This window comes from Hyperolius riggenbachi, chromosome 7, assembly GCF_040937935.1.
Source record: "Hyperolius riggenbachi isolate aHypRig1 chromosome 7, aHypRig1.pri, whole genome shotgun sequence".
NCBI lineage: Eukaryota > Metazoa > Chordata > Amphibia > Anura > Hyperoliidae > Hyperolius > Hyperolius riggenbachi.
In genome coordinates this window covers 64,407,702-64,424,924 of record NC_090652.1, presented here as the reverse complement: position 1 = coordinate 64,424,924, position 17,223 = coordinate 64,407,702, and the positions used below count along the sequence as shown (strand labels likewise).

At 45.2% G+C, this 17,223-nt stretch overlaps 1 protein-coding gene across 1 annotated transcript in view; it reads right to left on the bottom strand.

The window, feature by feature from the left end:
• LOC137525540 (golgin subfamily A member 6-like protein 6) overlaps positions 1 to 17,013 on the bottom strand; it is a 48,994-nt gene extending 31,981 nt beyond the window's left edge. The window contains exons 1-4 of the mRNA XM_068246670.1: positions 16,909 to 17,013; positions 12,964 to 13,232; positions 8,626 to 8,811; positions 5,119 to 5,201 (exon numbers count right to left, since the gene is read on the bottom strand). Of these exons, the coding sequence (XP_068102771.1) occupies positions 5,119 to 5,201; positions 8,626 to 8,811; positions 12,964 to 13,232; positions 16,909 to 16,934 (564 nt within the window). The 5' untranslated portion in view covers positions 16,935 to 17,013. The remainder of the gene's footprint in view (positions 1 to 5,118; positions 5,202 to 8,625; positions 8,812 to 12,963; positions 13,233 to 16,908) is intronic.
• Positions 17,014 to 17,223: the final 210 nt, after the last annotated feature.

Below are 17,223 nucleotides of genomic sequence, written 5' to 3'. Positions count from 1 at the left end.
CTGTAAATTGCATGCAGCTGGGAAATGGGCCAATCAAATGCTTTTACTGGTGATTTTGATTGTCCTGGTTCCAAGGTGCATACAATCTACATTAATCTCCTTGGTGGTAATCCCGAGCTGAGCTCGGGCTATGCCGCCGCGGAGGATTGCTCAGGCCCTGGTGGGCCGATTTGCATAATTTTTTTTTCAAACACGCAGCTAGCACTTTGTGTTTGTTCCGATCGCTGCCGCTCGCTGCCGATCCGCCGCTATAGTGCCCCCCCCCCCGCAGACCCCTTGCGCAGCCTGGCCACTCACCGCCAGGCTGCGCTATGGGGTGGATCGGGGCTCCCCATGACGTCATGACATCAATGACGCAGATGACGTCATCGCGATCGTCGCCATGGCGACGGGGAAGCCCATACAGGAAATCTCGTTCAGAACAGGATTTGCTGTTGGGATTATGCGCCGGCGGCGATCGTAGGGGATGGGCGGGATGCCGCAGGGAGGGGGGAATCATGTAGCTAGCGCTAGGCTAGCTTCATGTTAGAAAAAAAAAATAGGCAAAAAAAACCCTCCTGTGGCCGTGCGCCGCAAATAATCATAACGCCAGCGAGGTTAAAGCATACCTGAAGTGAAAACAAACTTACGAGATACTTAATTGTATGTGTTTCATTGAGAGTAAGTTAAAGGACCACTATCGCGAAAATCGTTACATTTAAAATGCATGTAAACACATACAAATAAGAAGTACATTTCTTCCAGAGTAAAATGAGCCATACATTACTTCTCTCCTATGTTGCTGTCACTTACAGTAAGTAGTAGACATCTGACATTACCAACAGATTGTGGAGTAGCCCATCTTCTCATAGGGGTTTCTCAGGTTTTTCTTCATTTTCAAAAGCACTTAGCAAACGGCAGTTGCTCCGTCCAACTGCCAAAAAAGTGTGCAGGGAGGCTGGTCAGAATCTTTGTATAAATCCCTTTCAAGGAGTGTCTTTATAAAGAATAAAGGCCATGCTGAGAATCCCCAATGAAGAGATGGACTAGCCCAAAATCTGTTGGTTCTGTCAGATCAGATTTCTACTACCTACTTAAAGGGGAACTGAAGTAAGAGGTATACAGAGGCTGCCATATTTATTTCCTTTTAATCAATACCAGTTGCCTGGCAGCCCTGCTGGTCTATTTCTCTGCAGTAATGTCTGAATAACACCAGAAACAAGCATACAGCAAGTCTTGTCAAATCTGACTTTAAAGTCTGAAACACTTGATCTGTTGCATGCTTGTTCAGGGGCTATGGCTAAAAGTATTAAAGGCAGAGGATCAGCAGGATAGCCAGGCAACTGGTATTGCTTAAAAGGAAATAAACATGGCAGCCTCCATATAACTCTCTCTTCAGTTCCCCTTTAAGGGCATAACTAGAAATCAGTGGCTGAGCAGATGCAGTCATTAAAACAATTGTGCAGAGAGCAGAAAGTTTTTTTCTCTCTGTGCCCTCAGTTGTTAGTCTCTCATGACAGGGAAAAGAAACTTCTCCCCCCACGGGGCCCCCTGCTGCTTCTGGGCCCCCCTGTGGCTTCATCCCTTGCAGGGCCTATTGTTACGCCCCTGTACCTACTGTAAGTGACAGCAACATAGGAGAAAAGTACTTATTGGTTTATTTTACTCTAGAAAAAACACACTTCTTATTTGTACGTTTTCACGTATTTTATATTTTATGATATTCGCGATAGTGGTCCTGGAAATAGAAAACCGATTCTCACATTTTTATGTTCAGTTTAAGTGCCTCATTTTAAGATTTGATTGTGAATAGTACTGTGGCATACCTGCCTTTCTGAATGGAAAAAACAACAACAAATGTAATGACCCTTTGAACGTCCCTGCACTTGAACCCCATTATAAGCCTTATCTCAGTGTTTCTCAGTTTTGGTTTTTCTGAAAACCGGACTGAATTTGTCAAGCTGTTGGACAAGCACTGTTGTATAGGTAACAAATGTTAACTCTTGCTATACTGGAAAACAGAAAGGGGCTTAAAGCTAATATAACCCCAGTGTAAAAAAAAAAAAGTGAGATACTCACCTAAGGAGAGGGAAGGCTCCGAGTCCTAATGAGCCTACCCTCTCCTCTCCCGGTGCCTGGTGGATCCTCCGCACAAATCCGCCGCCGCGGGGACTTCAGAAGTCTTCGGGAGCACTCGGGCTCCCGAAGGCCGGTGGCTCCATACTGCGCACGCGTGAGTGCGTCATAGACACGCACGAGCGCGTCATAGAGTGCAATCGTGCATGCGCAGTATGCAGTGGCCCCTCTTCTTGAGCCCGAGCGCTCCCGAAGACTTCCGAAACCTCCCTTCGGTGGCGGAAGTGGCAGTAATTGACCGAAACGGTTGAATTCTGCTATGGGGGATCCTGCGCGGGACCGGGCGCCGGGAGAGGAGAGGGAAGGCTCATTAGGACCAAGCCTTCCCTCTCCTTAGGAGAGTATCTGACTTTTTATTTTTTTTTACCCCGGCTCCCATTAGCTTTAAAGTAAACCTGAGATCTTAGAATAAAAAGATTTTATGCTCACCGGGGGGGGGGGCGGGGACTTCCTCCAGCCCCATGCCGGGCCAGGCATGCACAGAAGAGCTGACTGACGCGACTGAGCCAAATTACCGGGACTAATTGTGGCCAAACGAAGGCACTCGGGAGTACAGTGAGGGATGCATTGGTGCTCATGGGGCTGGATGAAGCCCTGGGTGAGTATAAAATCTTTTTATTATGAGATCTCAGGTACACTTTAAGATGATGTCTTAGTAGGACCATATTTTCCGGGCTATTAGCCACTCCAGACCATAGCATGCACCTAGGTTTAGAGGACAAAAACCAGGGAGAAAAAAAAATATATTAATCCTGTTGCGAACATGGTTCAAGAGCATCTTATGGATCTTCCCCCCAGTTATTGTGTCCCCCTTGTACATTTTGTGTCCCCGTGTCCTCAGTCCTTCCTCTGTCTTTTTCGTGTCCCCGTGCCCACTTCTGTCCCCCTCTGTCCTTCCTGTGTCCCCCTGTGTCCATATCTGTCATTTCCTTGTCCCCCTGAGTCCTTACTGTGTTCTCTTCAGTCTGCTCCCTGGATCCTTCACCCTCTGTGAGAGCCACAGCGTCAGCCTTCAGATTTGCAGCCAATCAGGATGTGGAGGCTGCCAATCACAGCTTCTGAACAGGCAGAGCTGAGATTTGAACCCAGGTCTCCTGTGTCAGAGGCAGAGCCCTTAACCATTACACCATCCAGCCACTTAAGGAGAACAGTGGGAACAAGGAGTGTTACCACAGGAAAAAAAGTTTTTTTCAAATGCAGACAGATTAAAAAAAAATCATTTCTATATATATATATATATATATATCAAAAGAACAGTGAATTGTAGGCCGGGGTTTCCAGGTGATCAATACGCAGTGCATAATTAACACCTGGAAACCCAATGGAACTGGTAATGCTTTGTCCAGTGAATGCTGTGCAGCCACAATATAGCTGTATAAGGACCCCTGGCAAATTTAGCTATGATTTGGACTTTAAATGTTAAATTAAAAAAAAAATGTGGCCCCCCCTGCCAAGGTTTTTTAACCCCTTGTCACCCATGCAGGCTGAGAGGCCAGAATGCTAAGCTCAGACTGAGTCGGCCTCCGCAGCCTGAGCTATGCTAGGAGGCTCTGGAAGAGAGGGGCAGCCAAGCCTCCTCCTCTCTCCCAGAGCCCTTGACCAATTTATGGACAAGGGGCTCTTCCCTAAATCCGGTGCCAAGGAGGAAATAGGAGTGTACACTGGGAAGTGTTGGGAGGTCATGGTGGCATCTGGGGTTCCACTTTTAGAAGATGACCCCCCGATGCCCGCCCCCTCCCCAGGTGAAATAAGTTTAGGCGTACCCTTACCCATTTCCACAAAGTGTTAAAATTGAATAAAAATGTAACTAAAAAAGTCCTTTAATGTTTTCTTATTAACCAGTAATACTTACCTTCATTTACTCCCACAACAGTATCCTCGGAAAAGTCCCACGTCATATCCTCTCTATAACGATGAATGACAAAGAATGCCACATATGTCAATTCCTGCCTCGACGAACAGTGCCGTACACATCGACACAATCCTTGTACTTGCTATACTAAGTATGGCAAGCCCCAGAGCACCTTTGAAATTCCCTCCAGTGCCACCTATAGGTCTTTTAACAGACCAATGAGGATTCCCATTGAACTGTTAAAAGACCAATAGAAAGCGCTAGAAGGTATTTTAAAGATGCTCTGGGGCTTGCCATACTTAGTATAGCAAGCCCTGAGACAGCGGTACCTGCTGCTTCCTCTGCCCCCCTTCTACCCATCCCCTGCTCTCTGCTGGATGCTGCATCTACTTGGCACACAGGGCAGCGCACCCACAGCACCCTGCCATTTGACACCCATGCCACCCCTGCACTGCTTAACGTACTGCACATTAACCCCATTGAGCAGGGGTTAATGTGGGGCAGTGCAGGAGTGGCAGGGGTGTTACAGGGCAGGGTGCTGTGGGTGCCCTGCCCTGTGTGCCAAGTAGATGCAGCATCCAGCAGAGAGCAGGGGATGGGTAGAAGGGGGGCAGATGGATCGGCAGGTACCGCTGTCTCAGGGCTTGCTATACTTAGTATACAATGCTCCAGAGCATCTTTAAAATGCCTTCCAGCTCGCCATGATCGGTAACATATAAGCTAATATTATTATTTATATAGCTCCGACATCTTACGCAGCGCTGTACAGAGAATATAGTCTTGTCACTAACTGTCCCTCAGAGAAGCTCACAATGTAATCCCTACCATAGTTGTATGTCTATGTATGAATCGTGGTATCGTTTTGTGTATTTATTGGAGTCTAGGGCCAATTTTAGGGGGAAGCCAATTAACTTATCTGTATGTTTTTGGCATGTGGGAGGAAACCAGAGTGCCCAGAGGAAACCCATGCAGGCCCGAGGAGAACATACAAACTCCTTGCAGATGTTGACCTGGCCGGGATACAAACCAGGGACCCAGCGCTGCAAGGTGAGAGCGCTAAGCACTATGCCACCATGCTGCCCATGCTGCTAATACAACAAGTATGTAAAGTATATATATTTGTGAGTAAAGAGTAATGTTATGTGACATACATGAGATGAGGACATTCCCGGAGGAACTGAAGAATTAGGTACAGCACGGTAGGATCTGTTCTCCAACTCAGATATCTTCATTCCTAATGTGGAAAAATTGAGACTCAACATTAATTTTAAAAGATAAAGAGGACCCTCATTTTTCTTTCAGTATTCTCTTCATGGATCAAAAAATAATTGCATTTCTAGAATCACCTCTCCTTTCTAAACAATTCGCTGTACTCTTAACTTTTACTCACTATCCGCCCAATTGCTTTTTTAAAAGTCCTGTAGGTCTCTCTTAATGGACAACAGCGCGTTTTAAAATGTCCTCCACCACCACCGCTACCATGCCTGAGTGCTACCCCCCGGTACGCTTACCCATCCGAACCCACAGAGCCACGATTGGTGAAAGGGAAGGGGTCTTCTCAGAACCAGTCAAAGTGCCCGCAAGCAAAGATAATAGCTTCGACGAGAAGCCAATGAGCTTTGCTGTAACAAAAACTGTCTCTGTACATATAGACCAGGCTTTCTCAACCAGGGTTTCTTGAGTACCCTGCAGGTGTTTCTTGGCATTTTTCCCTTTGGTGGTGGTGGTGGTGGTGGGGGGGAGTATGATTGAGAGTACACTATAATAGGGGGTACTGTAAGAGGAAGCACTAAATTGGCGGTAAGAATAATGAGCATGTTAATAAAAAGCACTAGAATAAGGAGACAGTATAATTAGGGGGCAATGTAATGGGGGTAGCGGCATAAACCGCCAGCCACACCAGCTTTTCAAGACCATGCCTCCTGCAAAATAAAATCAGGGGTTGCTTGAGATCCAAAAATGTATTTGCAGGGTTCTTCCAGGATAAAAAGGTTGATAAAGGCTGATATAGACAGTGATTATGAGGACATCTAGTGGTAAAAAAAAAATGACATACAAATGTAAGAAAAAAAAATCCAAAAAGATTTAACACTACATTTTACACTCTTTAGATTAAATATAAATTAATACCTCCTTTCCCCCTCTCCTGCACCCCCCTTCCCCCATAGTTACCAAAAAAAAATTGACAGCATTTAAAACATAAATAGTAATGTTAGGGACTCTGTTTTTTTTTTACTATGTATGGCATGATGGTATATTACTGTTATATTTGCATATATGAGGTTGCAATTAGTGACAGACGCAAAACTGAAAAAAAATGCACTTTTATTTCCAAATAAAATACTGTTGCCATACATTGTACTACATAATTTAAAATTTGTAGTAACTGGAACAAATGGGCTACTAAAATATGTCGGTTTTATTCACAGTAGCACATTTTATTTTAAAACTATAATTGCCAAAATCATAATAATAATGACTTTTTTCCTATTTTCTTATTATTCCCATTAAAATGCAGTTAGAATAAAATCATTAGTAGCAAAAAGTACCACCCAAAGAAAGCCTACTCTGTGGTGAAAAAAACAATGTATAGATCATTTCAGTGTAATAAGTACTGCTAAAGTTATTGGCAGATGAGAGACGCAGTGCTTAAATGTGAAAATTGCTCTGGCGTTCTATTAAGATCGCCAGGGCAGCTGCGGGAGGGTTTTTTTTAAATAAAAAAAAAACTATTTCATGCAGCCAACTGAAAGTTGGCTGCATGAAAGCCCACTAGAGGGCGCTCCGGAGGCGTTCTTCCGATCGCCTCCGGCGCCCAGAATAAACAAGGAAGGCCGCAATGAGCGGCCTTCCTTGTTTTGCTTAGATCGTCGCCATAGCGACGAGCGGAGTGACGTCATGGACGTCAGCCGACGTCCTGACGTCAGCCGCCTCCGATCCAGCTCTTAGCGCTGGCCGGAACTTTTTGTTCCGGCTACGCTGGGCTCAGGCGGCTGGGGGGACCCTCTTTCGCCGCTGCTCGCGGCGGATCGCCGCAGAGCGGCGGCGATCAGGCAGCACACGCGGCTGGCAAAGTGCCGGCTGCGTGTGCTGCACTTTATTTGATGAAAATCGGCCCAGCAGGGCCTGAGCGGCAGCCTCCGGCGGTGATGGATGAGCTGAGCTCGTCCATACCGCCAGGCTGGTTGGACAGGTGTGAGTTAAATAAAAAAAAAAAAAACAAGATCTACTTACCTAGCTTCCTTCAGCACCTGCCAGCCAGGGCCGGTACAAGGGGCCCTGTGGCCCTGGGGCAAACTTCATCGTTGGGGGTGCCCCCCCATTACCCCTCTGCTCCCCGGGCCCTGCTGCAAGTATATTAGCGGCCATAATCAGCCTATCTCCTTCGGGTGAGCGGGCGGGCAGCGGCTGCACTCGGAGACACTCTGTCTCCCTCCCACTCAATGACCCGGCGCGTCATGTGTAAAGGGTCATAGAGTGGGAGGGAGACCGAGTGTCTCCGAGTGCAGCCGCTGCTGCCCACTCACCCGATGGGGATAAGGTGATCATGGCTGCTAATATACTTGCAGCAGGTCCCCAAGAAGCAGTGCGAGCAGGAAGTGGGGTTAGGGGGGGAAGAAAATATCGCAGGGTCGGCGCTGCTGGGACCCAAGCAGCGTTACCCTTTTGCCTCTATGGTAACGCCGGCCCTGCTGGCAGCCTATCTGTCCCTCACCGCCACTCCGGTGTCCCAGGATCCCCATGCAGATGTCAACCTCGACAGGTCGGCATTTTCTGTGGCTCGTGCTCGCGTGGTCTGGAGCATTCTGCTCAGGCACAGTACTTCTGCGCCTGCGCAGAATGCTTCAAGCCAAGCGAGCGTGATAACGAGCAGCGCAGCTGCGCACATTTGCAGGCTCAGAGGATGCTGACCTGGTGAGGCCTGCAACAGAGGGGATCTTGGGACACTGGAGTTGCAGTGAAGGACAGCTAGACTACCAGGGGCAGGAGGAAGCCCCAGGTAAGTACATCTTGTTTTGTTTTTTTAACTTGCATTTGTCCTTTAAGAGGGAAAAATCCTAAGAGGTGAGTACCCTAGATCTAACTTGTATTACGTGATCTCTTTTCTTGATCTCAGATTTCCTTTAAAAACGTAGGTCTCTTTAGTCATTGATAACTGTTTACGTATAGCCGGTAAATAGAACGGTGATTTACAGTGAGTAAGGAGAGGGGAATTACATTTCAAGTCACCACTAACATATTCATATTAATGAGGTCAAGAAACTGTGACAATTAAATACTGATACAATATAATAATAAACTAATAAATAGTTTTAATATAAAATAAAATAATAAGTAGAGGTGCAATAAATGAAGATTTTACTTCAATTCAGGCACCTGTAGTGTGAAGGCAGTTGCTCAGTTCTTGCACGTGTACATGGACCTTTTTGCTCAGATTGAGTTTATGCTGAAGTCGAAAGCTTTATCAACTCAAACCTCTGAGTACACAGTCTCTAAGTGACACAATGAAAGTGCAGTCCATGCTTACAAAAGTGAAGGGTATTTCATTGGGTAGAACAAGTTAAAATGTGGACTGGACGTAAAAGCTTTGTGTGTCTTTTTGGCTCAGAAGAGTCTCTATAAAAGAGAAGAGGACCTTTATTGGAATAAACATTTACCTTCTGTTAGAACTGCAAGGAAGTCTCCCCTTCTTTCATAAGCAGCGTTGCGTTTCCCATTTGCTGGCATAAGAATGATCTGAGAGGACAGACGTCCCATGGTGGGTTGTGCTTGCAGAATCCTCAGTTTCTCTTGCTCATGTACATCTCCCATATCATCCAGCACCACCAATACTTTCTTTTTACCTTCAAGAACGTAGAGAAGAATCAGATATTCAGAGGATCCGATTTAATAAGATTTCTCCAAGCATCTCTTTAGTGGGAATCTGCTACTAAGTGATAAAGGATCACAAACACCATCTGTTACACTGGCATTCAAGCCATATTTAGCACTAGCCACACTTGGCACAAGCTTAAAGGTGACAATGTGTTTAGAGGCAGTTGTTACGGGTTAGTGTCAGGGCTGGTTCTAGACTTGTGAGGATGCTGTAACCCCCCCCCCCCCCAAATAGGTAGTATTAATGTCCCCACTATATGTAGCTTGTAGGGGTAGCACCTAGAAGGTAGGCAGTAGGCAAAGCAGTGATGAGGGGGGTCTGACCCCCCTCCCTCACCTGGCTCCCTGGCTATTAGAGCAGTGTACAAGTAACAAGTATCAGGCAGCGGGGGGAAGCAATGATTCACTTCCTTCCGTGCTCCAGCGCTGCATTCCACCGCTTATCACTTCCTGCAATGCCGCTCACCGTACTTCCGCAAGTAATGTAACATAAGGAGGTGAGTCATCTCTTCCCCCTGCCTGATACTTGTACACTGCTCTAATAGTTGAAAGGGGAGCGCATACCAGGGGGATCACCCCGCCGCCCACCACTGTTCCCGCTGCTCCCCCTTCCTGGCCGCTCCCCCCTCCCCCCCCCCCCACTTTCGCCACCTGAGGAACCTGCCTCACCCCGCCTCATGGACGTCCCAGGGCTGGTTCGTGTACCTATACTTACCGTCCTGACATCATTGCCCCCCCCCCCAGCCTGCATATCCAGCCTTCGATGCATTGGGAGCAGTGATGTCAGCGCGGCTCTGTGATAGTGAGCCGGGAACACCAGGCAGAGTAAGAAGAAGAGGCAGGCGAACCCACTTTCACGTTGGGATTTCTGAGTTCAATAGAAAGTGGAGTATAAGGTGCCAGAACTTCTGTGCTCATAGGCTCTGGAGATATTAATCTTGCCTAACTGACACAGGAGGGATTGCTGAAAGGTAAGTATATTAGTAATGGTATGCTTTTAATCTTATTCAGGCATCACGTTTTTTTTTCCTTAAAGGAATTCTATCAAACTTTCACTATTTCTGTACGCATTACAAATCATTTTGCCAACAACAGTAAGAATGATCAAAGCATATATTTTTGCTGTGCAGCTTCTTCTGTCTTTATTTAACTTACTGCCTGTGTCCCCTGAGAAAACTGACGGCGACGGGGAATTGGGGCAGTTCATTATTCAAGAGGGGGATCCTCTTGCTGCATACAGCCATGCTTTATTCTATTGTGATGCTCCTCACACAGCAGAGCGACTTATGCAGCACATGATTGGCTCATAAAGTTACTGAGGAGCCCTCTCTCGCTGCTAGACTGAAGTAGACTTCCCTGTTCTGAGCTCCATAATTAGTTGTATCTACACAAAGGTAAACATGAGCTGGAGGAAGGCGCGTCATTGCTCTGAAGAGAGCCGTAGAGAAAGATTTATTATCATAAAAGTGATAGAAAGTTTGATAGAATTCCTTTAACTCAGGAAGTCCTGGATTATTATTATTATTTTGTTTTAAGTTAAGCTGCTGCATGATGCTGCAGTCATTCAACCAATAGTTTATTAATAAAAAATCCTGTAAACTGTTAATTTACTAGCCTTTCAGACACCCTTACGGTCTTTATATGATGGGGAGACGTTGCAATTAAACCTAGTCCAGCTTTTCTGAATCAGAGATCTGGGCCCATATGCAATCATTTTTTTCACCTGCTTTTTCTCCCAGGTGATATTTCCAAAATTGTCAATAAAATACTTTTAAAATGACCAGCAAGCAAGAAAATATGAAAATAATTTTGATAATCCATTTTCACCAACCTTTTTGTACTTTTTCCATTGCAAAGTGCTGAAAAGTTATTTTAAATAGAATTAATGAATATATATATATGAAATGCTATAGGTGCATCCATGAGGGAGGGGGGAGTCGGGTTCCTCTCCCCGCAGCTAGGTGTTCTGGCTGCTCCCCCCTCCTGCGCTGAGCCCCACCCACCCCTAAAAATGTCCCGTCACGGCCCCCATAACACCTTCCCCCCTGCACGTCTGCATCAATTGCAGGTGCGACTGCTACACCCCTGGTGCCATTACAATATAAAGGCCTTTTATAAGCAATGTGATTACAAATAGCCCCCTACCTACAAACAAGTTCCATTCCGGTACATTGTTCATTTGTTTGTAAGTTGAGTCCTGCGTTAAATGTGTTGAAACGTGGATAAATTATTGACTTTTGGATTTCTTTGTATTTGGACATATAGCATAAGCAATGTTTTTGGTTATTTCCAATGTGCTTTTCATTTGTTTTAAACTACGGTATGTGCGACAGTTTATACAATACTGTAACACAACAACAAAACAGCAAAAATATGTAATAACAAAAACAGTACTGCGTATTTTGTACATGGAGACAACTTCGTTGTCTGAGTCGTTTGTAAGTAAGAGTCTGTCTGTCTCAGGGGTCTAGTCCTGGGAAAAGAGGTGAGTAGACTCACCTGGAAAACCCCTGCGGCGTGCGTAGCGCCGAAAAAATGGGCGTGGTCAAGCATAACGTGGGCGTGGCCATGGGTGGGGCCAAATATACATGACCTTGGCAGTGATGTAAAAGGTCTGCCGGGGAAGTTTGAGCTCTGCCGTAGTGTATCCCCCCAAAATATATGTAATCTGACAGTATTTCACCAAAAAGACACATAATCTGGTAGAAGTTCCTCCAAAATACAGATAATATGGCAGTGGTTCCCCCAAAATAGATAATGTGGCAGCATGTGTTCCCCAAAATACACGTAATCTGGCAGCAGCCGTTCCCCTAACATACACATAATCTGGCAGCTGTTCCCCAAAATACATAACAGCGGTTGCACAAAAATGCAGATAATCTGACAGCAGTTCCCCCAAAATAGGTACCCCCAGCATAGGTAGCCAGGTCTATATGCAGCCATGAGTTTAGTAGTCCCCAGTATATGTAGCCAGAGGTAGATGTGCCTAGTATATGTAGCCAGGGGTATATGTGCCCAGTATATGTAGCTAAGGTTATATGTGCCCAGTATATGTAGCCAGGGGTATATGTGCCCAGTATATGTAGCCAGGGGTATATGTGCCCAGTATATGTAGGCAGGGGTATATGTGCCCAGTATATGTAGGCAGGGGTATATGTGCCCAGTATATGTAGGCAGGGGTATATGTCCCAGTATATGTAGGCAGGTGTATATGTGCCCAGTATATGTAGGCAGGGGGTATATGTCCCCAGTATATATGTAGTCAGGGGTATATGTCCCCAGAATAGGTAGTAAGGTGTCCACCCAGCATGAGGGGAGCAGCGCAGTGGCAGGAGAGCTGTGAGCAGCAGTGGAGAAGGGGGGGCATCTCCCCCCACCTTCCCTCACCTTAAGGCTCTCCATTCCTCGCTCTCCTCTCCAGAAGTAACGTGCGGGCAGCCTGCAGCAGGTGGGACTTATCTCTCCTCGTACCTGCGCTAGCATTCCACTGCTGCTAGTCTGGTCCAGAACAGAGGCACGCAGATCCGGCGCCGGAACGAGGAGAGGTAAGTCCCGCCCGCTGCCCGCACTTTACTTCTGGAGGGGAGAGCGAGGGAGGGAGAGCCCCAAGGTGAGGGAAGAGGGGGGGGAGATGGCCCCCCTTCTCCACCGCTGCTCACAGCTCTCCTTCCACTGCGCTGCTCCCCTCCGAACATGCCAGGGTGGACGGCGTCCACGCTCTGGAAATAGTAAGTGGACGTCGTCCACCCGCGTCCACGCACCACTCGACCCCTGGTCTGTCTATTGTATGATGCAACACACTGTAATGCACCAGTGTAAGCTTAGCATTATGGTGCCTATACATGGTACCATTTTTTTTTATAAGATCATTTCTTTCGATTATTCCGTTAGATCAAATATAAAGATTTTTCCAAAATGTCCGATCGGATTTGTATTGAAAAAAACGGGATAATTGTTTGTTTTTCTTGTAAAAAAAAAAAAAAGATTATTCTTGACTTTCATTCGATTTGATCGTTTTGGTCGAATAAATGGGATAATTGAACGTTTTTATTGTACCGTGTAAAGGCACCATTAGAGTGATGAATGGGGATACAGTAATATTCATGAAGAATACTCCTTACCTAGTGTATTATGCATGTAGGACAGCTCATCCTGGTATAACGCTCCATCCACATCAGTGATATTAATCCGCCCCTGGCATGTGGTGTGATAGAGGATCCCAACAGTGCATTTCCTTATGTTTCTCTCCCAGTCATATTGGTTTGTGTTGGTGATGGGAAGATATGTCACCGGTGAGATGATACTATAAAATTCTGTATTCAGGTAATCTATCAGCCACTGCAGGTTGTTTTCTGCGGAGCGGGAAGTGATCCCCACCATGGCCTTTCTCCTGCAAGGAAAAAAATAAAAAAGCATAATTTTAAAATAGATGTAAACATATACAGATAAGAAGTACGTTTCTTCCAGAGTAAAATGAGCCATACATTTTTCTCTTATGTTGCTGTAACTCACAGTAAGTAGTAGAAATCTGACAGAACCAAAAGGTTTTGGACTACCGTGTTTCCACAAAAATAAGACACTGTCTTATATTAATTTCAGCCCCAAACAACATGCTAGGTCTTATTTTTGGGGAGGGCTTACTTTTTGTTCCCCAGTGGCAGCCCCCAGCACAGTAAAGCTCTTCCCTCCCTCCTTCCCTCCCTGATGTGCTGCCCTGGACCAGATCCCCTCGGCTACAGAATGGCAGCCCCAGCCCAGTAAAGCCCTTCCCTTCCTCCCTCCCTCCCTCTGTAGAGTGGCGAGTGGAGCATTACAGCAGAGGATACTCACCGGCTTCCAACGTGGCAGCAATAACTTCTCTCTTCAGCAGCGCCCAGTTCCTTTGTTTGACAACTGCGGCTCATGTCATGTGTCGCGGACGTGAGTGCGTCACAAGATGACAACCGCCGTTGTCAGGGAGAGGAAGCTGGACGCTGCTGAGGAGAGATGTTAACGTTGGAAGCCGGTGAGTTTCTTCTGCTGTAACGGTAATGCTCCGCTCGCAACTCTGCAGAGGGAGGGAGCGAAAGGGAGGGGGACACATTGCGTGGCCCAACTAGGCCTTATATTCGGAGGATGTCTAATATTTCAAGCTTGCTTGAAATATAAGACGTCTTCTTTTTGGGGGATGTTTTATTTTAGGGGAAAGACGGCAGCTCATCTCCTCATGGGGTTTCTTTATATTCAAAAGCACTTAGTGAATGGCAGTTGCTCCGTCCTACTGCCCAAAAAGTGTGCTGTGAGTATGGAGGCTGACCAGCATCTTTGTATAAATCTTTTTCAAGGAGTGTCTTTATAAAGAATAAAGGCCAGGCTGAGAATGCCCAATGGAGAGATGGACTAACCCAAAACCTGTCGGTTCTGTCAGATTTCTACTACCTACTGCAAGTGACAGCAACATAGAAGAAAAAGTAACTTATGGATCATTTTACTCTGGAAGAAACATACTTCTTATTTGTTTGTGTTTACATATATTTTAAATTTTAAGATTTTCGTGACAGTGGTTCTTTAAAGAGACACTGAAGCGAAAAAAAAATGATGATATTATGATTTGTATGTGTAGTACAGCTAAGAAAAAAAACATTAAGATCAGATACATCAGTCTAATTGTTTCCAGTACAGGAAGAGCTGAGAAACTCCAGTTGTTATCTCTATGCAAACAAGCCATTAAGCTCTCCGACTAACTTAGTTGTGGAGAGGGCTGTTATCTGACTTTTATTATCTCAACTGTAATTGTACTGTTTACTTTTCCTCTGCTAGAGGAGAGGTCATTACTTCACAGACTGCTCTGAAAGAATCATTTTGAATGCTGAGTGTTGTGTAATCTGCACATATTATAGAATGATGCAATGTTAGAAAAAACACTATATACCTGAAAATAAAAGTATGAGAATATTTTCTTTGCTGCTAATCTTCTAGTAATTATTCATAGTACACAACCAATTCATTATATCATATATTTTTTTTCGCTTCAGTGTCTCTTTAAGGAGATCCAAAACTCTCCCTTCATTCCCAACAAAGTGTGATTCTGGAGAGTGAAGGGAAACAGATGCAAAGACTAGGAGAATATACTAACTACAGGCAGATATTAGAGTCAGGACCCCAGTGCTACAGGACAAAAAGGCCACGAGTCTCCAATTCCAAAACACACAGTTCATAGTTCATATCTAACTTCCCCAAAAATACAGTTGAAGGCAATGGGAATATTACTCCCACACTTACATATAAATGTATAGGGTATATTGGAGATTCCCAGGTTTCCCTAACATATTCACATCGTTCCCCACATGCGCACCGCTGCAACAAATTTAGAATCCCTGTGCCTCCAACTGACATACATGCATTCCGCTGCCACTGCATCGCCGCAGAAGTCTGACGGTTACATGTTTTTTGACTATGTGGCACATCAGCAGCCAATCGGGCACTTCTCGCACTATGTGACGCGGTAAGTGTGCTAGGCCCCGTAGCATTGTTGTTGCATCACCCTGTGGCAAAAGAGGGTACTTGCAAGGTAAGTGTAGAAGGGTCCTCAAGGGAAGGAACGCCAAGGATGACGAAGTACTACTTATGTAAGAAAATTCTAAAAACACTGTGTTTACCTTGTGAGCCACTCAGTTCTGCCATGGCACTGAGTGCTGTACAGAGGTCCCAGCTGCCTCCTCTGCTCAGTTAGCAGCGGACCTACTTTTTATTATTATGAAATATTTATTTAACACTGATATCTTCCACAGTACAAAGTATATTGTCACTAACTGTCCCTCAGTGGGGCTCACAGTGTAATCCCTACCATAGTCATATGTCTATATCGTGTAGTGTATGTATCATAGTCTAGGGCCAACTTAGAGGAAGCCAATTAACTTATCTGTATGTTTTTGGGATGTGGGAGGAAACCAGAGCACCAGTAGGAAACCCACACAGACACAGCAAGAACATACAAACTCCATGCAGATTGTACCCTGGATGGGATTCGAACTAGGGACCCAGCGCTGCAAGAGGAGAGTGTTAACCACTACACCATGCTGCCTACTTTGAATTAACTCTAACTGGATTTTCCATGTACAGGTTTTTTAGACTAATGAGATATTTAAAAAAACATATTTTAAAGTGGTCGTGGGGCGGTAAGACTTTAATTTCTTTAGTGTTGCCAAGCAGTAAAAATGGACGCAATGCAATTAAAATGCACTAGTGTGACAGGGGCCTGAGGGGGTGTGATACTTCTAGCGTGTCGCACTGCATCAGAAATGACATGTCCCATAGGCTTTCACTGCTTTAGTATTATTCTGTGGGAAAAATGGGTAACACAACGCAATGAATAAGCGCTAGTGTGCAAGGGGACTGAGGGGACTTAAAAAGAAAAAAAGTATATCAAAAAAATATTTTAATCCCTAAATAAGCAAAAAAAAAAAAAGTACCGTATATGTTTACTTTTCTTAAAGGACAACTGAAATGAGATGACAGTGGAGGCTGCCATATTTATTTCCTGTTAAGCAATACCAGTTGCCTGGCTGTCCCGCTGGTCTATAAGGCTGCAGTTGTATCTGAATCACACCAGAAACAAGCATCCGGATAATGTTGTCATATCTGACAATAATGTTAGAAACAGCTGATCTGCTGCATGCTTGTTCAGGGGCTATGGCTAAATGTATTAGAGGCAGAGGATCAGCAGGGCAGCCAGGCAACTGGTATTGCTTAAAAGGAAATAAATATGTCAGTCTCTCACTTCAGTTGTCACTTGCCAGGTCACCTTTCCACTTGCCAGGTGCTAAAAGTTATTTACAAGGTAAGATTAAAAATAAATAAATACAAAAACATTTCCTGGGTAGAAACTCATGAAAGAAAAATGAATCAGGGTCTATGACTTCGTATATAGTTTCCACCTTTATAGGTCGCCATCTGCTTCCTGTCTCTCTGCTCTTTCACTTTCCTCTCTCTCCCCATCTTGCTCTCCTCCCCTCAATCTCCCCTTCTTCCATACAGTCCACTAGTCCAGAGCACAGAGATGTGGATGATAGGAGATGTTACTGTACCCCTTTGTGTTTCCCCGTGAAGCCATCTCTGTATTCTGGGTTGTTATATGATCGGTTGGTTTGTGTCGGCACTTCTCCCCTTACAGTTTCTCTTTGGGCCTCGCAGTAGATTTCAGCTCCGTCTCTGAGCCTCTTTCACTTTCACTTTATGTAAAATCAGCCTAAAGTCTGACACATCTGTCCCTCCCATACAGGAAGCCTGCACTGTTACTGCTGCAGGACATACGTACAGCTCACTGTGGAGTGGACTACACAGGAATATGAATATGCTGTATATATATCACGCATGTTCCCACCAATACCTGTACAAGTTAC